The following is a 25,258-nucleotide window of genomic DNA, read 5'->3' as shown; positions in this document are numbered from 1 at the left end:
GATTTATCGGCAAAATGGCGTCGTCATAATAGTTGATTAAAGATTACTCAAACGTGAATCGTCTAAAAAAAAACAACTTCGAGATGTTCAAGGAAAAGGAAACGACTAATAAATAACATGATTAACAAAAAAGTCTGAAAAGTCCATTTTGAAGAGTAGATCTGATTTAAACTTTGTGTTGCTTTGCGTTTCATGTGAACTGCCATTTTGGTCGTTTTTTTTCCCCCAGCTCAGTTTTCATCCTCCCTCCGTCCGCTCTTGTTCCTCCAGGTTTGGTCATGTCCGCCATCACGGTCATCATCCTCGTGGTGCTTTTTGTCGTCGACACGTTCTGGATACAAAACCTCCCCTGGGTGAAGGACTGCACGCCGATCTACATCCAGTTTTTCGTCAAGTTTTTCATTATCGGCGTCACCGTTTTGGTGGTCGCCGTGCCAGAGGGATTACCGCTCGCCGTAACCATCTCCCTGGCGTATTCGGTGAAGGTAAGTCGAGTTTATTGACCCGTGTGGACCAGCTGACACTTAAACATCAATCAAATCAAACAGAAAACGCTCTGTTCCACCTTGTGATGTCATCATGTGGTGATACAGGAAGTGCTCCGCTGTGTTTAAACTCCACACACCTTCATTTCTCGAATCATTTGGATCATTTCAGCCTCTGGAGTTGCCGATTTCTGCTGAACTAAAGGTTAAAAAGGAGCTGTTAACTTGAAAACTACCACTTGATGACATCACAAGGTGGAACAGAGCGTTTTGAGCTTTGGAGATGTTACAGACTAATAATGCAGGGGTCCTCCAACATGCGTGAATGAAACAAAACACAACTCCAGGTCTGTTTTTGAGGAGGAAACAGCATTAAAACATGACTAAAAACTCGAATTTTGCCTAATTTAGGACCTTTAAACCATAGCACTGGACCAATGTTATAGACTTTTTTAGACTTTTTTTGTAGACTTTTTCTAATTTCGAAGTTAATTTTTTTCTTAAAATCTAGTAGTTGCTGTGTTGAACCTGTTTTTGTTTCATAGTTGATGACATTTGGACTGTAGGTAAATAAACCACTTTGTAAATAACCTTTGCCCTCATATCTCTCCCATCCTCTTTCAAAACAAGGTAAAAATAATACCATAAAAAAAAAATAATAATAATATAAAATAAAATACAAATAAAATAATATATGTAAAATTATAAAATGATAAATAAATAAAAAATAAACACAATAGCAATAATAATAATAATAATAATAATAATAATAATAATAATAATAATGAGGATAATCCCACAAACACAAGACCTTATACACTTCAGATATTGGATCATTGATCAGTTGAATGTTATATTGATAAATATTATAGGCAGATATAGAGACAAAAGTAGTGTAGTAGTAGTTTTTGTACTAAATTTCTGGGTGCATTATGTAACATTTCTGGTGGACTGCCCAAAATCATCTCATCTCCATGAAAATATTATAGTTTGGCCTAAAATGTGACACAGTATTGGATAAAACCTGTCAATCTCCATGGAGACAAGTAGGTGATGCTCCCAGACAATTTTTTTTTTTTTTTTGTGATAAAACATAATTGTGTAACTGCAATACAGATTAACATACAGGTTAAATGCAGCACTGTGGTGGTAAAGGTAAAGCGATAACGTGTCAAGCAGGTGGTGGCTTTTATTTTTTCAAACACATAAAAAATATAAAAGTGAAACCAAGACAATGAAGCTTGGGACTGAACCAGGATTAAACCAGGACTGAACCAGGACTAAACCAGGACTAAATATGGACTAAACATGGACTAAACATGGACTAAACCAGGACTGAACCACGACCAAACCAGGACTAAACCAGAACTAAGCCAGGACTAAACCAGGACTAAATATGCACTGAACCAGGTTAGTTCTGGCTAAATATGGACTAAACCAGGACTAAATATGGACTAAGCCAGGACTAAGCCAGGACTAAATATGGACTAAGCCAGGACTAAACCAGGACTGAACCAGGACTGAACCGTTCATCGTAAGTCGCTCAGGCCCTTTCTCTATGGAGTTTGCTTGTTCTTCCTGTGTCTGGGTGTTTTTTTCTGGGCGATCTGGTTTCTCCCATCAACTGAAAACATGCACCGTAGGGTCATAGGTCAAATCCTAAAGCTAAACGTAGACGCTAACCGAGACTAGCTCAAGATCTGGAGTCACTGGGTTCTGCGACGGCATGTTACGATAATATTTGAGCTGCAGACGGCCGATTAAATAACTCGGATGATTCATTATAGATTCAAACTCACCTAAACTGTTTCATTCCGCACTTCAAAACGTTTTACTGTGACAGGTGTAGCCGTGCAGCATTATCGTTTTGTCTATTTTTGTGCAGAAAATGATGAAGGACAACAACCTGGTGCGACACTTGGACGCCTGCGAAACTATGGGCAACGCCACCGCCATCTGCTCCGATAAAACGGGCACGCTCACCATGAACCGCATGACTGTGGTACAGGCCTACGTCGGCGAGAAGCACTACAAGAAAGTCCCCGAGCCCGAAAACATCCCTTCTTCCACTTTAGATATCCTCATTCTGGGCATCTCCGTTAACTGCGCCTACACCACCAAAATCATGGTAAGAGTTGGCACCGACGGGGTTTCGGTTTGGTCTTGAACGGTGTTAAAAAAAATAGCCTCGCTCCGTCTGGGCGCTGTCGCAGAATCTCTTTTACAATTGAGTCCTGGCCAAAGTAGCAGCCGACACAATCAACATAATCAACACAGTACAGAAAGTCGCACAATATTACATTATTATATTACATTAACGACTGCAGCGCTCGGGAAAAACACAAATATTTCTCAGTCATACTATTTACAATTATCAAGTGACACTACACTAGTAATAAAAGTAGTAAAAGTACTGAATTTAAGTCATGTTTTTAGGTATCTGTGCGCTACTTAAGTGCTTTACAGTGGATACTTTTACTTCACTACATTTGAGAGCAGTATCTGTACTTTCTACTCCACTAATTTTGTAAACAGGACTGAAAAGTAAAAGTATTTTATTATAGTTTTTGACCTGCTGAAAAGGCTCAGGGTTTATTTTTAACATGTTCATGTTTGAGCAAAAAGAAATATACAAAATTACAAAATTCAGCACAAATCTTTGTCTAAATTACTACATTTTAAGCTTCAAGATCTTAAAATCTGCGTGAAATGCTTTTACTTACTTTTTGCTCTTTAAGTACATTTTTAAACAGGTACTTAAAAGCATTAAAGTACCTGTTTAAAAATGTACTTAAGTAGATTTTTCCATATGATACTTTTACTTTTTACTCTTAAAGTACATTTATTTTTTAACAGGTATTTTACATGTATTAATTTTTTATTTTTTTATTTTATTCATGCATTTATTTTATTTTTACATTTATATTATATTATATTATTTTATTTATTCATTTATTTATTTATTTATTTTATTTTTTACATTTATTGTACATTTATTTTTAAACGGGTACTTTAATGCTTTTACTTAAGTACATTTTTCCTTATGATACTTTTACTTTTTACTCTTAAAGTACATTTATTTTTAAACAGGTATTTTACATTTATTTTATTTTATTTTTAATTTCATTTTATTCATTTATTTTATTTTTACATTTATTGTACATTTATTTTTAAACGGGTACTTTAATGCTTTTACTTAAGTACATTTTTCCATACGATACTTTTACTTTTTCTTGAGTATTTTTGTGCTCCGGTATGTGTACTTTTACTTAAGTAACGAGAGTACTTCTTCCACCTCTGTTTGTGTCTCCAGTCTCCTGAAAAAGAAGGGGGCTTGCCTCGACAGGTGGGGAACAAAACCGAATGTGCCTTGCTCGGCTTCGCTAACGATCTGAAGCGAGACTACCAGGTCATCCGCAACGAGATCCCCGAGGAGAAACTGTACAAAGTCTACACCTTCAACTCTGTGCGCAAGTCCATGAGCACGGTCCTCAAGATGGCCGACGGCAGCTACCGCATGTTTAGCAAAGGAGCCTCCGAAATCCTGCTCAGAAAGTAAGACGTGGTTTTGGCACCGCTGCTTTTTTGGGAGGATTTTTATCTTGTTTTAGAGCATATGTTTAATTAAAACAGCTCATTTTTGCTCCTGAAATGTTATTAATTATTTTCATTTCTTATTTAGATATTTTGTGCTTAATTAAAAAAAATTTTTTCCCCCTAAACACATAAAGACATAAAACTGAAACCAAGTCAATGAAGCTTGGGACTAAACCAGGACTAAACCAGAACTAAACCAGGACTGAACCAGGACTGAACCGGGACTGAACCAGAACTAAAACAGGACTAAACCAGAACTAAACCAGGACTGAACCAGGACAGAACCAGGGCTGAACCGGGAATGAACCAGGACTAAACCAGAACTAAACCAGAACTAAACTGGGACTGAACCAGGACTAAACCAGAACTAAACCAGGGTTGAACCGGGAATGAACCAGGACTAAACCGGGACTGAACCAGAACTAAAGAAAGACTGAACCAGAACTAAAGAAAGACTGAACCGGGACTGAACCGGGACTAAACCAGAAAAATACTCCCAAGTTTTTGCTGTTAAACTTGTGCCTTTAGCAGCTGGAGAGACAAAGCCGGTCCTATTACAGGCTAATGGTGACGTCGCTTTGCTAAATATAGTGGTCATTTAGAATATCTGACAGGTCACACGTTGTAAATTATAGTTTTAATAGCTTAAGAGCTTAAGACGTTCAAGTGCATCCCACCCGAGCGCTTAACTTTACTTAAAAACAGCCACTGAGAAAATGAGCCGTAACAACTCCGTAAGCCTCTTAACCAGCAGCGTTTGAACCCACTCGGAGCTTAGAGAAACTTTTCCCTCTTCAGTTCGCCCTCGCACAGGTGTAGGCTGTATATCGAAAAATGTGTACTATTGCAATTATTCGGAAAATCCTGGTGTTTTTATTTCACTATTGTGTCCGTTAATCAAGATATGAACATTAATAACAGACAAACCCGGCGGCTTCTTTGCTCCCGCTCGCGTTAGCAACAGGTTTGATTGACGGCGTTGCTAAGGGCCTGCTCCCTGCTAAACCAGATGTGTGAGAGCGACGGGGCGTTAACTTCAACATCCTCGCTCCTGATTGGCTCTTTGGTTGCTATGATACTCACCGCCGGAATTCCTAATATGCAACCGTGCTCCAAATTAGCCGCTATAACCGCTAGCCTCGATTAGCTTCATTTGACTGGAGCTGGACGCTGTGGGTGACGTCACACTCACTTAGTCGACTTCTTTTATACAGACGATGATTCAGACAATCCTACACCTCATAAACAATTACACTATCATCCAGTTTTGTTTTGTATTGTGGGTTTTTCACCTGTTTTTATGTATCGAAAAATGTGTAAAAATATGTGCAGTTGTAGTTTATCGTCTATAAAGGGGAAAAAAAGAGATGAATAAAAATAAAATGAGTAGAAATGTCTAGTGCAGCGGTTTGCAAGGGTGGACGTGCTCCCACAGATGAATGCTGTTGTTGTGTCCTTGGGCAAGACATTTACACCCTGGTTTCTTGATGTAAAGTGTTTTGAGGGACTGACTTGAAGGTGGAAAAGAGCTAAATAAATATGTGACCATTTACCAAGTGCCAACAAAGATAAGATTTGTTTTTCCGTGTACTACCAGGGCTAAACCAGGTCTAAACCAGGTCTAAACCAGGTCTAAACCAGGTCTATAACAGGAGTATTCCAGGTGCAGTGTAGGGCTAAACCAGGTCTATAACAGGACTATTTGATGTCCGGTGTAGGGCTAAACCAGGTCTATAACAAGACTATTCCAGGTCCAGTGTAGGGATAAACCTGGTGTATAACAGGACTATTTCTGGTCCAAAGTAGGGCTAAACCAGGTCTATAACAGGACTATTTCTGGTCCAAAGTAGGGCTAAACCAGGTCTATAACAGGACTATTCCCGGTCCAGTGTAGGGCTAAACCAGGTCTATAACAGGACTATTTGATGTCCGGTGTAGGGCTAAACCAGGTCTATAACAAGACTATTCCAGGTCCAGTGTAGGGATAAACCTGGTGTATAACAGGACTATTTCTGGTCCAAAGTAGGGCTAAACCAGGTCTATAACAGGACTATTTCTGGTCCAAAGTAGGGCTAAACCAGGTCTATAACAGGACTATTCCCGGTCCAGTGTAGGGCTAAACCAGGTCTATAACAGGATTATTCCCGGTCCAAAGTAGGGCTAAACCAGGTCTAAACCAGGTCTATAACAGGACTATTCCAGGTCTATAACAGGACTATTCCCGGTCCAATGTAGGGCTAAATTACATAATTTCCACTGTAGTTCTAAGCAAGAAATTATCCAGACGAGGCCAACACAATGGATAACATGAACTGTAAACTATTCAAACCCACAAACTGAAGATCCGTCCAAGTCCCACCTGGAAGACCTCAGTTTGAGAAACACTGACGGTTTTAAATTTTACTTTTACCTTCTACAGCAAAAGGCGAAATTAAATCCAAGCCGCTTCTTCAGTTCTGGTCAGATTGTTGTTGGATGAGCAGCGAAACGTCTTAACTCCTTCAACGATTTGTCCAGTTGACAGATTTAATTTTGTCTTTTGCTTTGGATCAGACCTGGACGATTGAAGGATTACACGGACGTCTACCTTCTACTTTTATTTCCGTAGAACTTGACAATTTCCAGAGCTGAAATCTTCCAAATGAGTCTAGCAAAGGCGTGTAGAGTTTAAGGTGGAACAGAGTGATTTCTGTTTGAGAGAAGAACTAAATCTGCAGGGGTTTTGTGTTAAACGTGTGTGAATTAAACAACTTTATAACATAGATCAGAAAATAAAACATCGTCTGTATCTTGCTCGAGATATTCATTTTTGTTTGTTCTTTCCAGGTGTTATAAAATCTTAACAGCGAACGGCGAACAGAAGATGTTTCGCCCGCGTGACCGTGACGATTTAGTGAAGAAGGTGATCGAGCCCATGGCGTCCGAGGGGCTTCGGACCATCTGCCTGGCCTACAGGGACTTCCCAGCCTCGGACGGAGAGCCAGACTGGGACAGCGAGAACGACATCCTCACGGGACTCACCTGCGTCTGCGTGGTGGGCATCGAAGACCCTGTCAGACCAGAGGTGAGGACCCTGCGGTTGTGTTTCAAAGGATGTTTCATGTGATTAAACTACAGCCAGAGCAATCACTAATGCTGCAGCTTTACCTTTAGTTAACCAGTTTATATGTAAATGGTTTTCTGGAATGTTGATGTTCGTGGAGCCTGATTTTTAATTCTAAATTGCAAATCAAATCGCTGTTGAATCTTCTTAAGAGGAATGTTGTAAGTGTTCCATTTGACATAAGAGGATGTGTTGCTATGAGTAAAAAATAACTCGTAAAATCAAATAGTGCTAATAATTCACTGGTTTTATACAGCACTTTTCCAGACGCTCAAAGTCCGTTTATAGTTTGGTGCATTATTCATTCATACCTGAGGAAGGTCAGAGGAACCGAAACGTTATAATAAAAGTAATAATAATGAATCAAGAGTGAGACAGACAGTGTGCGGGAGTTTTCTTAACCTTTCAGACAAAGTGTTTCTCTTCTGACGCACATGTCGCTCACTCAGGTGTGCAAAGTCTACACAGAAATGTGCGTTATTCATTCACACGTGGTGGTTTAGCTACTGCCACATCTGCCCTGGGGTAGACTCACAAAAGCAAGGCTGCCATTGGATCATCCGACTCACCTAGACTCAACACAAACACCACCTTCATACTAGGAACTGAGGGGGAAGTGTCTTGCCTAAGGACACAATGACTGGCGCCCACTGCTGCACCCAGAGGTCTCCAAACTGACCCGACGCTGCTCTGCTTTGCTTCTCAGCTCTGACCAGATCATATCTACTTTCACTGGCTCTACAAATATGACTTTATCAAATCAAACTTGGAGTATTTTATCTCGTCCCTCCTGATGACACCTCATCTAGGACTCATGGAACCACAGTTACATTTGCAACTCTCAGTCAAAAACTCATTTTGCTATTTTTATTTTACAGATTATGTTCAGATTTATTTTATACCGTATTATCTTGTGCCATTTTCCATTTAGTATAAACAAATGCTACAAAAAATCAAAGCTCTAAATATTTATTGTGGAACAAGAAAGCTCAGTTTGATCGCCCCCTGCTGGTCTCCTGTTTCTCTACATAGAATATCGTAACATTTTCTTTCAAAGGTTTCGAAATATCCAAACCTGACTAAAGTTGGTTCATGTTTTTAGGTCCCAGACGCCATAAAGAAGTGCCAGCGCGCCGGCATCACGGTGCGGATGGTGACAGGAGACAACATAAACACGGCTCGAGCCATAGCAACGAAATGTGGGATTCTGCAGCCAGGAGACGACTTCCTGTGTCTGGAGGGCAAAGAGTTCAACCGCAGGATACGCAACGAGAAAGGAGAGGTGCGGAGCTACAAATGACACTTTATTAGTATTATTATTATTACTTTTTAATCATATTTGTACACGCCACCTGCTGGTTCGCTCATAATAATCATTGTCCAAAAAACTCATGGCGATTTCTGATTTCAGTTTTGATTTGAGTCTGTGTTTTCTCACGCAGACGTATTCTGCGAAGTGGACTTTTCAGAGCTTTTGACTGTGTTTTAGTTGTTTCCCCTTCTCATTTAGCCTCGTTAAGTTGTATAAAGTTGTGCGTGTTTGATTCATCTTTAATCGTTTATTTTCAAGACGCCATTTTGCCACGTTTTCACTGCTCCGTTCTTACTTCGTTCTGCAATTTTACACACAAATCCTCTACTTTCTTTGTGTGACTTCAGCTCCCATCGGACACCGTAGTTTTCTAACGGAAATTGGCAGATTTGTCTTTTATTAAGCCGTTTTAGATGGATTTTATGATTTAAAATGTGCAAATTATAACAGAATGATCCACGAGTGTCACAGATTATAACTATAGCGCCGAAACAAGCACAATATGTCTTCTTACGGTTTTAGAAAAGGTATTACAATCACAACTGAACCTCAGAACCACCAGAATTGATTTAGAGGCTGAAATTTAACATCAAAATCTTCCAAACAAGGCATAAAAACGCTTTCAGTACTAATTCCATGCACAAAAACACAAATACAAACTCTTAATTTGTGCTTTTTAACACAGAAATACTCTCCAAATTACACGCTGGGATTAATAACAAAGTAGTTTTGACACTATCTGCAAAACTATATCATGCTTCAAATGTATTATCTTGTCAGAGCTCATCTTTGTTCATTTATTTATTTATTTTTGATTTCCAGATTGAACAAGAACGTATCGACAAAATCTGGCCCAAGTTACGAGTCCTGGCGCGTTCTTCACCAACAGATAAACACACTTTAGTTAAAGGTAAGTGACTTTACCAACAAGCTAACACAACGATGCTAAAATTAAAATGATCTCGCGTTGATTTATGTTGAAAATGTATCTGAAACGTTGTGTTTTCCAGGTATTATCGACAGCACGGTGGTAGAGCAGAGACAGGTGGTGGCTGTGACAGGAGACGGGACGAATGACGGTCCTGCCTTGAAGAAAGCTGATGTTGGTTTTGCCATGGTGAGTTTGTCCTAACTTTGGTATTCTGGGGTTTGTTTGGGGTAATTTTATAGCGTTTTCCCCTTCGTAAATGAATCAGTGCTTAGATTTCACAGATATTTGTAAAGTGAGTAGTTTTAAATTGTTTTGATTAAGTGATGGATTACATTTCCGTATGCAAAAAGTGCGAAAAACTTTGAAATGCATAAGGTAATCGAAATAAATCTGCAATATTCAATTCAACTCATGGTCCATTTTAAAAAAAACACAAATACAGTGACAATACAAACAGTGACATTTACGTTTTTAAAGACGATCACACCAGAGTCTCACATCTGGGACTGAGTCTTATGTTTGTGAGTGACATTATTATTTCATTTTCTGACTTTTTCTGCAGATAAAATTGTACATTAAAGTACTTAGTGCAGCAAAGTGTCGACTCGAGCAGTGACAAACATCTCAGTCGCACTCGTCCATCGCGGTCTCCTCAATTATAATTACAATATGATTTATCATATTCTGACATCTGACATGTCCACAGTGAAGATACGCCCAAGATATTTTAATTTTAGTTATGACCTTCAACACAACATTAGACAGGCAAAAATCAGAAGATCTTTAGTCGCGTTATACTTAATATCATGATAGTGGTTAAATTGGTGGTTAAATTGGTGGTTAAATTGGTGGTTAAATTGGTGGTTAAATTGGTGGTTAAAGTCATTGTGTGGTTAAATTGGTGGTTAAAGTCATTGCGTGGTTAAATTGGTGGTTAAAGTTATTGCGTGGTTAAATTGTTGGTTAAATTGGTGGTTAAAGTCATTGTGTGGTTAAATTGGTGGTTAAATTGGTGGTTAAAGTCATTGTGTGGTTAAATTGGTGGTTAAAGTCATTGCGTGGTTAAATTGGTGGTTAAAGTCATTACGTGGTTAAATTGGTGGTTAAAGTCATTGTGTGGTTAAATTGGTGGTTAAATTGGTGGTTAAAGTCATTACGTGGTTAAATTGGTGGTTAAAGTCATTGTGTGGTTAAATTGGTGGTTAAATTGGTGGTTAAAGTCATTGTGTGGTTAAATTGGTGGTTAAAGTCATTGTGTGGTTAAATTGGTGGTTAAATTGGTGGTTAAAGTCATTGTGTGGTTAAATTGGTGGTTAAAGTCATTGTGTGGTTAAATTGGTGGTTAAAGTCATTGCGTGGTTAAATTGGTGGTTAAAGTCATTACGTGGTTAAATTGGTGGTTAAAGTCATTGCGTGGTTAAATTGGTGGTTAAAGTCATTACGTGGTTAAATTGGTGGTTAAATTGGTGGTTAAAGTCATTGTGTGGTTAAATTGGTGGTTAAAGTCATTACGTGGTTAAATTGGTGGTTAAAGTCATTGCGTGGTTAAATTGGTGGTTAAAGTCATTACGTGGTTAAATTGGTGGTTAAAGTCATTGTGTGGTTAAATTGCAAGTCTGGCAAAAATATAATATGGAGACCAGCTGATGGCAGGTCAGAGGTGACCCCACGTAACAAAACTATAAATATCAGTCGTCCAGGTCTGATCCATGGTAAAAGCCAAAGTTAAATCTGTGACGCAGTTTGGACGAGCAGCAAAACGTCTTCACTTCTACGTTTTGTCCAGTTGACAAAATGATAAATGTTTTTTTTTGGGTTATTTTTAAGCAGCTGTATTTGAATAATGTGCAATAAATCTGTTTAATACCATATTGTGGAAAAAAAGCAAAGCAATAACAAATACACAGGGCCAGACTCTACCCTAGAAAAAGTTACATAGTATAACTTTACCAGTGTGTTATTATTTATCAAGATTAGTGAAGTCTTATTAAAGGTCATATATTACTCAGAATTGACTCTTGTGAGGTTTAAGTCATGTTATAATGTTATTACATCATCAAAAACAGACCTGGAGTTGTGTTTTGTTTCATTCACACATGTTTGAGTCACACTTTATTATTAGTCTGTTACATCTCCAAAGCTCAAAACGCTCCGTTCCACCTTGTGATGTCATCAAGTGATAGTTTTTAAGTTAACAGCTATTTTCATCTTTAGTTCAGTAGAGATTTCAGGGCAATTCCAGGAGCTGAAATCATCCAAATGATTCTAGAAATGAAGGTGTGTGGAGTTTAAAAACACAGCGGAGCACTTCCTGTATCACCACACGATGACATCACAAGGTGGAACAGCGTGTTTTCTGTTTCTTTATTCCACCTAAATATGCAAACGCAACTCCAGGTCTGTTTGTGATCAGGAAACATTATAACATAGATGAGAAAACAGTGTAAGACGGGCTCTTTAACAATTTAAAACACAATTTATTCCATCTTACAAGTCCTCAAAATGTCGCCCGTAAACAGGAAACTAAACCCGATGAACGTGCCTATTCCCTTAATACTCAAAAGTAATTTAAACATGTGTGAATGAAAGGAAAAAAAACCCTCCAGGTCTGTTTGTGATGAAGAAACAACATTATAACATAGATCAGAAAACAGCGTAATATGGGACTTTTAAGTTTAAACCCACAACGTTTGCCATAACCATGTCCCTCCATGTTCTCTCTCAGGGCATCGCCGGCACAGACGTCGCCAAAGAAGCCTCCGACATCATCCTGACAGACGACAACTTCAGCAGCATCGTGAGGGCCGTGATGTGGGGCCGGAACGTCTACGACTCCATCTCAAAGTTCCTCCAGTTTCAGCTCACGGTCAACGTCGTGGCTGTGATCGTCGCGTTCACCGGAGCGTGCATCACACAGGTTGGTATAAAGGACACGCCTCAGACCGCGTAAAGAAGCGGACTGAGCTAGTGCGACATCACACTTAACTTCAGCTCCAGTCAGATGAAGCTAATCGAGGCTAGGCTAATTTGGAGCAGAGTTTCATATTTGGAATTCCAACCACGAGTATCATAGCAACCAAAGAGCCAATCAGGAGCGAGGATGTTGAAAGTAATGCTGCTTTTTGCCTGCATCGCTGGTTTAGCAGTTAGCGGAACCTTAGCAACGCTGTCAATCAGACCGGTTGCTAACGCCAGCGGAAGCAACCTCGTAGAAAGAAGGCGTTTGATTTGTCTGTTATTAATGTTCAGATCTTGATTTACGGACAAAATAGCGACATAAAAACACCAGGATCATGTAGAGCGGGTTAATACGAACATTTAAGACCGAAATGACGAGTCTGACAGCAGCAGTTACACATTCTATTTGGAAAGCAGCAGCTAGCATCTAGCAGCTAGCTACGTCCATTTATATAAACAGTCTATGGGACTTGTGATATTGCGTTGTCATAATATTACCGTGGTGTATTGCTGTTTTGGAGAAAGATTAAAGAAAAAGATGATGTTTTGTGATATACACTGCCAGGCCAAAAAAAAAAAGTTGCCGCTACCAAAAAAACAACATCACAAACACCCTTAGGCTTTGATTACGTCGCACATTCGCTGTGGCATTGTTCTGATTTCACTTCTGCAACGTCACAACATTTATTTCCATCCAGTGTCGCATTAATTTTCCACCAAGATCTTTTTTTTTTGCACTGATGATGGTCGAGTCTGACGCTGCACAAAGCTTCTCCAGCTCATCCCAAAGATTCTCAATGGGGTTAAGGTCTGGACTCTGTGGTGGACGATCCATGTGTGAAAATGACGTCTCACGCTCCTGAACCAACTCTTTCACAATTTGAGCTTGATGAATCCTGGCATTGTCATCCTGGAACATGAAAAAATCCACTGATGGAATAACCTGGTCATTCAGTGTATTCAGGTGTCAGACTGTTGCTGAACCTCGACCGGACCGACTGCACCAACCCTAAAGTATCTGCTTAGTTAAATCCAGGTGGTGACTTTTTTTTTTTTTTTTTTTGGCCATTGGCTGCACATCGGAAGCAACTCCAGGAGCGTTAACGTTTGAGAAAAGATCGAAACACGAACGGATTAACTAACACAACAATCCCATTTATTTCAGAGCGCGTCTATAAAAGTCTAAACTGTCTCACATTATATTTCCTTCTTTGCAGAGGACGTCCTATTCTCTATATAATTGGAGCTTCAAATTGTGATTTCATTCCAGTTGCGTTATATTGTGTAACCCTGTCGCTGCGCCAGTCTTTTATACGGTTATTCACTGGGACGTTTGGGGATTTGTGAAAAATATCTAATTGCCGTTTTTCTGACAGTATTGTTATTGTCATCGGATTCAAAATGGCTTCGAAATCGCTTTGCACATTTTAAACACGTCCCGGAGCGTTTTTTGAGAAGAGACTGAATGATTATGAACTGCTAATACAAAAATCTGAGGTCTGAACTATAATGATAGCAGCTTTTATTCACGGTAGATTGAATATTTAGGGTATTTTTAGAATTAGATCGTTGCCGTAGCAATTAATAACATTTATATCAAGTCATTTTATCTCACGAATGGTCCTTTTTTACCCTATTTTCTGATGTTCTGATGATGTTTCCTCGTCACAAACAGACCTGGAGTTGTGTTTTGTTTCATTCACACGTGTTTAAATAACATTTGAGTGTTAAGGGAAGAGGCGCGTTTAGTTTCTTGTTTTACGGGAGACATTTTGAGGACTTTTAAGACGGAATATTGTGTTTTGAATTGTTAAAGAGCGCGTCTTAAACTGCTTCAGATGTTAGATGTTCTTGTAAAAGCCCAGTGATGGATGAAATTCGCCATTTTGTTACTTAAGTAAAAGTACAGGTACTCGGGTAAAAGTAAAAGTATCACATCTACCGCACAAATCTGAAGTAAAAGTATTTAAAGGGCCCATATTATGCTGTTTTCTGATTTATGTTATAATGTTTCCTCATCACAAACAGACCTGGAGTTGTGTTTTGTTTCGTTCACTCATGTTTAACACAAAAAAACGCTGAATATGAGTTCTCTGAGTCTGTGAGTTCTCTGAAAACACTCTGTTCCACCTTGTGATGTCATCATGTGGTAATACAGGAAGTTTTTTTAAGTCCACACACCTTCACTGGAATCATTTGGATAGTTTCAGCCCTAAAATTACCAATCTCTACTAGACAAAAGGGTAAAAAACGTAGATGTTTGCTTGAAAACTACCACTTGATGACATCACAAGGTGGAACGCAGCATTTTGAGCTTTGGAGATGTAGACAGAACAGTAATAAAGTGTTACTCGAACATGTGTGAATGTGAAAACGCAACTCCAGGTCTGTTTTTGAGGCGGTAACGGCGTTAGAACGTGACTTAAAACTCACATGAATCCATTTTGTTGTAATATCGGACCTTTTTTAATGCTTTCCCGTTGTCCGTCGCTCCTTTAGGACTCCCCTCTGAAGGCCGTGCAGATGCTGTGGGTGAATTTGATCATGGACACGTTCGCGTCTCTGGCTCTGGCCACGGAGCCGCCCACCGAGTCTCTGCTGCTACGGAAACCATACGGACGCAACAAGCCCCTCATCTCACGCACCATGATGAAGAACATCCTGGGGCAGGGCGTGTACCAGCTCGTCATCATCTTCACTCTGCTCTTCGCCGGTGAGTTAAAAGTTGTTAAAAGTATTGAAAATCACATACTAATCGATACAAGAACTAGTATCGAAAGTAGATTCACGTTTGAGCAAGTACTGATACTAGAATCCCACTGGAACAAGTATTGATACTGATGAAAATGACAAAAAATGGCACGAAATTTGACTTTTTCTGAATGATAATCTTACATTGTATAAGTCTAAAAATGATTACCTTCAAAACTCTGAACTAAGGTTGTTAAAAGTATCGAAAATCAAATGCTAATCAATACAAAAACTAGTATCGACGCTAGAATCCCATTTGAATATACTCAATACTAAAGAAAAATGGCAAAAATGTGACTTTTTCTGAACGATAATCCTGATTTTCTTTATTATATTGTGTGGAAAATTACATTGTATAAGTCTAAAAGTGATTACCTTCAAAACTGTGAGCTAGGGTTGTTAAAAGTATCGAAAATGAGATGCTAATCAATACAAAAACTAGTATCAACGCTAGAATCCCATTTGAATATACTCGATACTACAGAAAAATGGCACAAAATTTGAGTTTTTCTAAACGATAATCTTGATTTTTAGTACTATTATGCTGTGAAAAGTACGTTGTTTAAGTCTAAAAATGATTACCATCTCACTATAACGTACAGTCTATTCTTTGATACAGAGTTTGAAATTTGTAGTACTGCGTCAACACGATCCTGATCTTCAAAACTCTGTACAAGGGTGGTTAAAAGTATCGAAAATCAGATGCTAATCCATACAAAAACTAGTATCGAAGCTAGAATCCCATTTGAATATGTATCGATATTGAGGAAAATGACAAAAATGGCACAGAATTTGACTTTCTCTGAACGATAATCTTGATTTTTGTATTATTATGTACTAAAAATCAAGATTAAGGTTGTTAAAAGTATCAAATATCAGATGCTAATCCATACAAAAACTAGTATCGAAGCTAGAATCCCATTTGAATATACACAATACTACAGAAAAATGACAAAAATGGCATAAAATTTGACTTTTTCTCAATGATAATCTTGATTTTTGTCTGAGCCACACTAAAAGTACTGTTTTTTTGTGGATAAAATTGCGTTCTATTGGTCTGAAAATCATTACTATTTCAATATTAAATCAATATTGAGTGTAGAGCTTGTTCTTTGATATTAAAATTTAAAGTTTTAGCTTCGTGACGGCACTATCCTGACGTCCAAAACTCAACTGTACTCAACATTTCTTTAAGGACTCATGTTAAAATATTTTCTGATCTATGTTATAATGTTGTTTCCTTATGCCAAACAGACCTGGAGTTGTGTTTTGTTTCATTTACACATGAATCTCAAACTGAAAACACTCTGTTCCACCTTGTGATGTCATCAAGTGGTAATACAGGAAGTGCTCCACTGTGTTTTCAAACTCCACACACCTTCATGTCTAGAATCATTTGGACGATTTCAGCTCCTGGAATTATCAATCTCTACTGGACTAAAGGTATAAAACGTCGCTGTTAACTTGGAAACTACCACTTGATGACATCACAAGGTGGAACGAGACTAATAATAAAGTGTGACTCAAACGTGTGTGAATGAAACAAAACACGACTCCAGGTCTGTTTTTGATGAGATAACAACTTTATAACATGATTTAAAGCTCACAAGAGTCGATTTTGTGTAATATTGGACCTTTAAACTTCATTCCTGTTATTCTCCTGTTCACCGGTTGAATCTTTCCTCCGACTTATCAGCCGCCGACATCGTGCCCTTGTGCAAGACACTTCACATTCAGTGGCCACTCCAGTTACTTTATGCGGCTGATTGCAACAGATAAAGACTCTATCCACATTAAGAAAGATTAATGGGAGGAAAAAGTCAAAGATTTTAAATTCGACTTGTTTATTTGACATCCTGGTTGGACATAAATATATTGATGTTTTAAGACTATTTACTGGTTGCGGTTGGTTCAAAAGTCTTACTTGAGAGATCAGTAACAGTTACGTAATATTTTTAGATCAGTTCTGTCTAATTTTATTTTCGTTTAAAGGAAAATAAATGCTGTTTTCAGTCTCTACTCTGCTATTCCTTAACAGCGACTAGGCCTGTGACGATAATTATTGCCGTGGGGACTTTTTCTTAGTACTAGTCGGGAATTTTTTGTTATTTTTCTTGTTCTACAGTTAGATTTGAGCTGTGGAGGTTTGAATAAATCACTTCTATGACTCATTATAGACACAAAGTCACTATAAGTGTTTCAATCTGCTGTTTGATTATTGCCGTTTGTGTTTAAGCATATTGTACATTTAGAGTAGTTTTTTTGGAGATAATTCTACAGATATTTAAAGCTCTGAGTTCGCCGCTGCCCCCTACTGGTTCACCCATGCCAGATCGTTAGCTTTTCGTGAGTTTCGCCTGTTTTTGTTTGGTCTGGTGACTTCGGACGTCTTGTTTTCAGTCTTTATTTTACATAGGGATAGTTTATTGGTTGTTTTCCTTTGTTACTTTGTTTTTTGGGGGGTCCGGGGTTTGATTACAGTTTTTTTTTCCAACATCATGAGCCTGAAAGTATTAAAAAGTGATAAAAAGCACTGAACAATTAACTTTGTTTCCTGTGTTTTTATTAAATATGGTTGATCTGCTTTTGCGTCGTAACAGTTGCGATGTGAAAAATATATGATGCCACTTTTTCCCCATGTCGCAGATCCTTAAATGAATTTGTTTTTCTTGTTTTTAGGAGAGAGGTTGTTCGACATCGACAGCGGCCGTAATGCTCCTCTTCACGCTCCTCCCTCTGAACACTACACCATCGTCTTCAACACTTTTGTCCTGATGCAACTCTTCAACGAAATCAACGCCCGAAAGATCCACGGGGAGCGGAACGTGTTCGACGGCATTTTCAACAACCCCATTTTCTGCAGCATCGTCTTTGGCACTTTCATCGTACAGGTAAAGAAATAATCAAGTCATAAAAAGTCCTAATATGGACCTTTAGTGGAGCTCCATGTTAGGGCTGCTGTTAATCACAATAAATTAAAAAAATGTGACCGTTTACCACAATATTTTATCTACAAATGGATGTGCGTTAGTCCTGTTGACTTGTCACAGTATATTGCTTAAGAAAAAATATAAGATAAACAAGTGGGAGTAGTAATTATCCCCCAAAAACTATAATGTGATTAACCAAATCAATAAATAATTAAAGCCGCAAGCGGCGTCGAACGGCCCTCGCGGGCCGTGCTTCGCACTAGGCCGGCCCCGCACTCCCTGTGGGTGGCGCTGACGCGCCACTTGTCCCTTTTTTATTGGGACTTTGGGCTGCACTTGTCACCAAACAAGTCAAAAAACACATTTGAAGTGCTGATGCACAAAATGCAAAAACATGGGTTTTCCAGGCATCGCCATGGCAACACCGTGCAAAATACAAACTTGGCCCGTTGGACTTTTTTGTCGGGGACGACCTGAAGAATCACTGTGCCAAATTTTGTGTTCGTCGTTGACGGTAATATGTCGTTATAAGACTTTGAAATGTACAAAAATTTGGAAATTTTCCCATTAGGATAACATGGGCGCTTTCGCGCATCGCCATGGTAACCCAGTAAAAAATATGACATGAGTCTGATTGACTTTTTTGATCAGGATGACATGAAGAGTCATGGTGCCAAATTTCACATTATTCCATGAAACTAATATTTTTCCCATGAATGGGAAAAATTGGGAGGTTTCCCATTAGGATAACATTGGCACTTTGGCGCATCGCCATGGCAACACGGTGCAAAAAAAAGCATGGGTCTGATTGACTTTATTGATTGGGATGACCCAATGGAATTTTGTGTCAAATTTGGTAACATTTGGAAAAACTACATTTTCAGCCTTCCATACAAATTTATTTGTTATTCTGTAGGGGGCGCTGTCGCGCCAAATTGATTTCTTTCACAAACATTAGAATTAGGCCGGAAAGTTTTACAACTGATTCGAATTTGAGCAAAATCGGACTTTGCATGCACAAACGGGAGCAAATTTTGACTTTTGAAAATTGCAAAATTTCCGATGGAATTTTGCGGCTTCGCCGCACGGAAACCGTAAAAGGGATCATCATAAATTGGATAACTTTAGATGCCCCACTTATCTAGATGATGTACAGTGAATTTCAGCCCTGCAGGTGAAGCGCCTTCAGAGGAGTTGACGAAAATGCGAGGTCAGCGAAAACGCTGACTCGGCATTTTGGAAATTTCAATCCAAGATGGCCGACTTCCGGTGCGTCAGGGGGCGTGGCCATAATAATCTTTTTTGTTTGGCATCACTTGAAGAATGCGTGTACCGAATTTCATGGCTCTACGCCAAACTTGACGTCGCAACGTCTCCCATTGACGCAATGTATTTTGACTTTTGCAGGGGGCGCTGTCGCGCCATTTTTTAATGCCCAATGATGCACCACATAAAAAAATAAATTTTTCGCCAGACCTGAATTTTGGGCAAAATTTGGTGAGTTTTTGAAAATGTTCAGGGGGTCAAATTACTGCTCAAAGAGCAGAACGGGAAGAAATAAAAATAAAAAAAATAATAATAATATTTTTAGCAAAAACAATATATCCGATAACATTAGAAACACATATTATACGTTTTTTGAAAGCTCTGGACCTTCCCCACGTCACCGTGGGGTCAATGGCGAATGACGAGCGCTAACGCGCTCGTCATTCGCCATGACGTCGGGGTCCGCCATTGACCTCCCATTGACTTCCATTCATTTTAGCAGTAACAAGTATGGCCCATGCCTGCGGCATGGGGGCTTGGATAGGGCTCAATGCCAGGAGTGTGTTTGGGGACATGAGCGCTTCGCGCTGCGTCAGCGTCAACATTGAGTCAATGGGCTTCGCCCATTGACTCAATGTTGACGCTGACATGCTAGCAAGAACAAATATGCATGTCCCATGCCTACGGCATGGGTTGCTAGGACACAGGAGTCTGTGCAAGGTCGCGGTGCTGGCACGAAGTTGCGCGCTTCGCGCGCAACTTCGTGAAGACAGTTTGCAACGATGAGTGCGAAGCACTCATCGTTGCGGAAGCAATAGGCCCTACGCCCTGTAGGGGCTCGGGCCTAAATAGAATAACAGAAGGATTTAGTAGTTGGTCTGTGTTTATAATCAGCCATAGATGTTATTCGTTCTCAAATCTAATCGTAGAACAGGAAAAATAAGAGAATGTTCCTCAATAGTACTGAGAAAAAGTGTCGTGGTTTAGTCCTGGTTTAGTCCTGGTTTAGCCCTGGTTTAGTCCTTGTTTAGTCCTGGTTTAGTCCTGGTTTAGTCCTGGTTTAGCCCTGGTTTAGCCCTGGTTTAGTCCTGGTTTAGCCCTGGTTTAGCCCTGGTTTAGCCCTGGTTTAGCCCTGGTTTAGTCCTGGTTTATCCCTGGTTTAGCCCTGGTTTAGCCCTGGTTTATCCCTGGTTTAGTCCTGGTTTAGCCCTGGTTTAGCCCTGGTTTAGCCCTGGTTTAGTCCTGGTTTAGCCCTGGTTTAGCCCTGGTTTAGCCCTGGTTTAGTCCTGGTTTAGTCCTGGTTTAGCCCTGGTTTAGTCCTGGTTTATCCCTGGTTTAGTCCTGGTTTAGCCCTGGTTTAGCCCTGGTTTAGTCCTGGTTTAGCCCTGGTTTAGCCCTGGTTTAGCCCTGGTTTAGTCCTGGTTTAGCCCTGGTTTAGCCCTGGTTTAGTCCTGGTTTAGCCCTGGTTTAGTCCTGGTTTATATATATCGAGACATATCAGTTCTCTATCATTTGGCCGATATTTGGACATTTTCGCGCAGCGTCTATCATCCTTAAACCTGATATTTTGCTTTGGTCTCTACTGCCGAGAAAATACACACAAAGCTTTATATTAACACTTTAATATACGAAAAAACAGCTGCATTTTGTGGTGAAAAAAGACTTCGGGGGAGTTTGTGGGAAAATTAAACTACATCATTTGGGAAAAATAATCAAAATCACCCATCGGTTTCTGTGGATTCTGTGTCTGCGTCGGGGACAGTTCTCCATTTGCTTGTTTTGTATCAGTGTTGTTAATCTGTCTGTTATTGACCAATGTCTGTTTCACTGTTGGATTTTCAAACTTCCTGTTGGTTAAATCAATGATCCTGTTCAGTCAGAGAGACGACCGCCGTTTTGATTTAGGGCTTTGCAAAAATTACTAACATGATGGCAGCATTATTAAGTCAAAATGCCAAAGATAAACGCATTTAAAAGTCAGATTTTTATCGATAAGATGCTATATTTGTAAATGGTCTGTAACTAGAACATTTCAGTCACCATATTTCGACTTTTTTATGTCATATTCTGGACTGGCTGACCTGTATTTAATATTATTGTCCCGTAGAATGTTGGGATACCACGTGATCCTCATGTTCAGATTATTTTAAAGTCAAAAGCTGAGACTATTGATGTTTAATTGAGAGAAAAATCCAGCAGGAATAGAGCGAATGCCATGATTAATAGTTGGAATCCTGGCCCCTAGCTCCCATCCCGTCACTCTAAATTCTGTTTCTTGTGTGTTTTTCTCATAGATCGTCATCGTGCAGTTTGGAGGGAAACCGTTCAGCTGCGTCGCTCTGACCATCGACCACTGGCTCTGGTGCACTTTCCTCGGCTTCGGCTCTCTGCTCTGGGGACAGGTACAAGCCTCGCCGCCTCGTATTACAGCTGTGTGGTGGGTGGACACTGCCCCCTGGTGTTCGACCTTGTAATTCGAGAGTCTATTGAACTCACAACTCGTTCTGTAAAGTAACGGTTGACAGTGACTCAGTGATGGCTGTGTTATTTTTTTGTTTGAGTTCAGTGGGTTCATTTTTTTGTTTTTTCTGAGTTTGTCGTTGCGCTGATAATAGCAGATGTCCTTGATGACTCATCGTTGTACTGTGAAATATTCATCAGGTTTTAATAGCTCGCACTTACATCTTTACTCAGCAGTAGTGGATTTGTCTTGGGTCAATTGTTTTGGGTTGACCATATAAAAAAATAACCATATAAAATCACCTAAGTTTTCAACGCTATAATACTATACATTGTTTTTCCTATTTATTTATTTTTTTTAATTTTTTTTTCTGTATGTATTTATTTCTGTATTTATTTAATTTTATTTTTCATTTCTGTATTTATTTATTTTATGTTTTTATTTTTATTTCTATATGTATTTATTTCTGTATTCATTTATTTAATTTTTATAATGTTTTTTAATTATTTTTATTTATTTATTTAATTTTTTATTTCTATATGTATTTATTTCTGCATTCATTATTTTTTATAATGTTTTTATTTTTTTATTTATTTTTTATTTTTATTTTTTTTATTTTTTTATTTCTATATGTATTTATTTATTTCTGTATTTATTTATTTTTTTCTGTATTTATTTATTTTGTTTTAAATATCTTACAGCTTTGGAAACTTTAAAACATTTCCATATATATATATATATATATATATATATATTTTGTAATTTTTACTACATTGATACTAGACAACGTGGGTGATGTCTTGCCAAAGGACACAACGCCAGAATTTGGTACAAGCGAGAATTTCAGAATCAGAATCAGAAGACTTTTATTGCCATAGTCTGTGAACACAGTTCACAAACTAGGAACTTGATACGGTGAAAAAGTGCAACATAAACACACTGAATAAATACAAATACAAATAAGGGCATGCACAAAGTTAAAAAGATATGCTTAAAAAAATCAAATGAAATACTTAAAGGGAAAAGGGAAAAAAATATGTACAACAGCAGCATCAGAACAACAGTGCAAAGTGGCTTATTAAAGTGACCGGTGTTATAAAGTGTCCAGTTTAGTGCAGATATTATAGAGTGTTCATGAGACAAACTGCAGAGGGGAAGAAACTGTTCTTATGGCGAGAGGTTCTGGTCCCAATGGACCGTAGCCTCCTGCCAGAGGGAAGTGGCTCAAATAGTCCATGTCCAGGGTGAGAGGTGTCAGCTGCTATACGGCCTGCTCGCCCCCGAGTCCTGGAGACGTACAGGTCCTGTAGAGATGGAAGGCTGCAGCCAATCACCTTCTCAGCAGAGGCACAATGCGCTGCAGTCTCTGTCTGTCCCTGGCTTCAGTGAACCACACAGTGATGGAGGAGGTGAGGATGGACTCAATGATGGCCGTGTAAAACTGCACCATCATCTGGACTGGCAGCTTGCGTTTCCTCAGCTGCCGCAGGTGGAACATCCTCTGCTGGGCTTTCTTGATGATGGAGCTGATGGTCGGCTCCCACTTGAGATCCTGGGTGATGCAGGTGCCCAGGAAGTGGAAAGAGTCCACAGTGGTGATGGGGGAGTTCGTCAGGGTGAGGGGAGGCAGGGGGGCTGTGACTTTCCTGAAGTCCACAATCATCTCCACTGTCTTCTGGGCGTTGAGCTCCAGGTTGTTGCTGCTGCACCAGGACACCAGCCGGTCCACCTCCCTCCTGTAGGCAGAGTCATCGCTGTCCGAGATGAGTCCGATGAGGGTGGTGTCATCCGCAAACTTAACCAGTTTGACGGAGTCGTGGCTGGAGGTGCAGCAGTTGGTGTACAGGGAGAAGAGCAGGGGAGAAAGTACACAGCCCTGTGGAGATCCTGTGCTGATAGTCCGAGACATTCTTCCCCAGCCGTACGCGCTGTCTCCTGTCTGTCAGGAAGTCAGTGATCCACCTGCAGGTGGAGTCAGGCACGTTGAGCTGAGCGAGCTTGTCCTGGAGCAGAGCAGGGAGGATGGTGTTGAATGCAGAGCTGAAGTCCACAAACAGGATCCTGGCGTAGGTTCCCGGGGAGTCCAGATGCTGGAGGATGACGTGAAGGGCCAGGTTAATGGCGTCGTCCACAGACCGATTGGCTCTGTAGGCAAACTGCAGAGGGTCCAGGAGGGGGGAGGTGAAGGACTTGAGGTGGTGCAGGGCCAGGCGCTCAAATGACTTCATGACTACAGACGTCAGCGCCACAGGTCTGTAGTCATTAAGTCCAGTGATCCTGGGCTTCTTGGAGACGGGGACAATGGTGGACAGCCTGAAGCAGGCTGGGACGTGACATGAGTCCAGGGAGGTGTTAAAAATGTCCGTGAAGACAGGAGCCAGTTCCTCAGCACAGTGTCAATTTGAGCTTCGGATTAACGAGTTCGCTAACCAACGAGCCACAGTCGCCCTAATTAATCAATTTGAGTTTAGTCTGGTCTAAAATGAACCTATATAATCCCTAATATCCTAGATTTTAACAACTTTTAACCAGAAAAGAGTAAAATTCTAAGGATTTCGTTCTTGCTGTGTGTTTTAGTTCATGATCCTGTTTCTCTTTTCAAATCTGCATATCTATCCTGATGCTCTTTGAATTACATGGTTGAAACAGTGTAGATTTCCATAGTGTACGTTGCTCCGGTCGTGTTTCTCGAGTCTGACGTCAGTTTGGAGCCCGACCTGCAGCTCATTTTAAGGGTCACTGCTGCCGTCGCGTCTCCGCTAATGGAGCCCCGTACATTGACTCGGGTGTCGCTTCAAGAACAGTTAAGGTCAAAATGGTTTTTCCATGCGATGAAATCAGTGAAATTAATTACATACGATTCAAGAACGACGTTTTCTCAAAGCAGATTACAGACAGAATAGTGTTTTAGCGCATGTGCTAATGGATGTCACCCTAAATTGTTCAATATTAATCAAATGACTCGTCTAAGATTGGAGTCAAATCGAGATCATGTGCTTCAATCTTCAACTAAATTACATGTAGTGATATTTATTTGAGTATTTCATTTTGTCTTGGATCTTGAAAAAACTAAACTTATTTTAAATACTGAAAAATTCTGAGGAGTGTAACCAATGGACGTTATTTTAGGCCTTTATTCATTTGATTTTCTATTTTTGCTGTCAGTGTAGAACAACATTTTTGAACTACGGCTTCTCAGAACAGAGCTCATCAGCATTTAACAGGTTTTTTTTTGGTTTTTTTCTGCCCGAGCCAATTGTAAGAAACGAGAAAACTCACACGAAACTTTTCCTCATCTCTGCACAACTTTGAGGCACGAGATCTTTTCCCATCTGGAACTGACAGTGAGAATAACAAGGGCCCGAGGACTGATCCCTGTGGAACTTGTCTCCAAAAATGGTCCCAAACCAAATTAATGTGGTTCGTTATGGTTTCATGAAATTGCAAAAATTCTTGGCTCATTT

The 25,258-nt window shown here is 39.6% G+C and overlaps 1 protein-coding gene across 2 annotated transcripts in view; it reads left to right on the top strand.

The window, feature by feature from the left end:
* Positions 1-25,258, top strand: part of atp2b1a (ATPase plasma membrane Ca2+ transporting 1a) — a 115,289-nt gene that overhangs the window by 80,512 nt on the left and 9,519 nt on the right. For both annotated transcript variants that reach the window (XM_033976382.2, XM_033976381.2), the window contains exons 9-19: positions 271-485; positions 2,371-2,613; positions 3,799-4,040; positions 6,909-7,146; positions 8,288-8,467; positions 9,320-9,407; positions 9,508-9,614; positions 12,154-12,345; positions 14,886-15,099; positions 17,817-18,028; positions 21,628-21,735. In XM_033976382.2, coding sequence (XP_033832273.1) covers positions 271-485; positions 2,371-2,613; positions 3,799-4,040; positions 6,909-7,146; positions 8,288-8,467; positions 9,320-9,407; positions 9,508-9,614; positions 12,154-12,345; positions 14,886-15,099; positions 17,817-18,028; positions 21,628-21,735 — 2,039 coding nt within the window. The remainder of the gene's footprint in view (positions 1-270; positions 486-2,370; positions 2,614-3,798; positions 4,041-6,908; positions 7,147-8,287; positions 8,468-9,319; positions 9,408-9,507; positions 9,615-12,153; positions 12,346-14,885; positions 15,100-17,816; positions 18,029-21,627; positions 21,736-25,258) is intronic.

The sequence above is a fragment of the Periophthalmus magnuspinnatus genome, chromosome 12, assembly GCF_009829125.3.
Source record: "Periophthalmus magnuspinnatus isolate fPerMag1 chromosome 12, fPerMag1.2.pri, whole genome shotgun sequence".
In the NCBI taxonomy this organism is placed as follows: Eukaryota; Metazoa; Chordata; class Actinopteri; order Gobiiformes; family Gobiidae; genus Periophthalmus; species Periophthalmus magnuspinnatus.
Note: the sequence above shows the minus strand (reverse complement) of the source record. Positions and strands in the feature narration are given on the sequence as shown.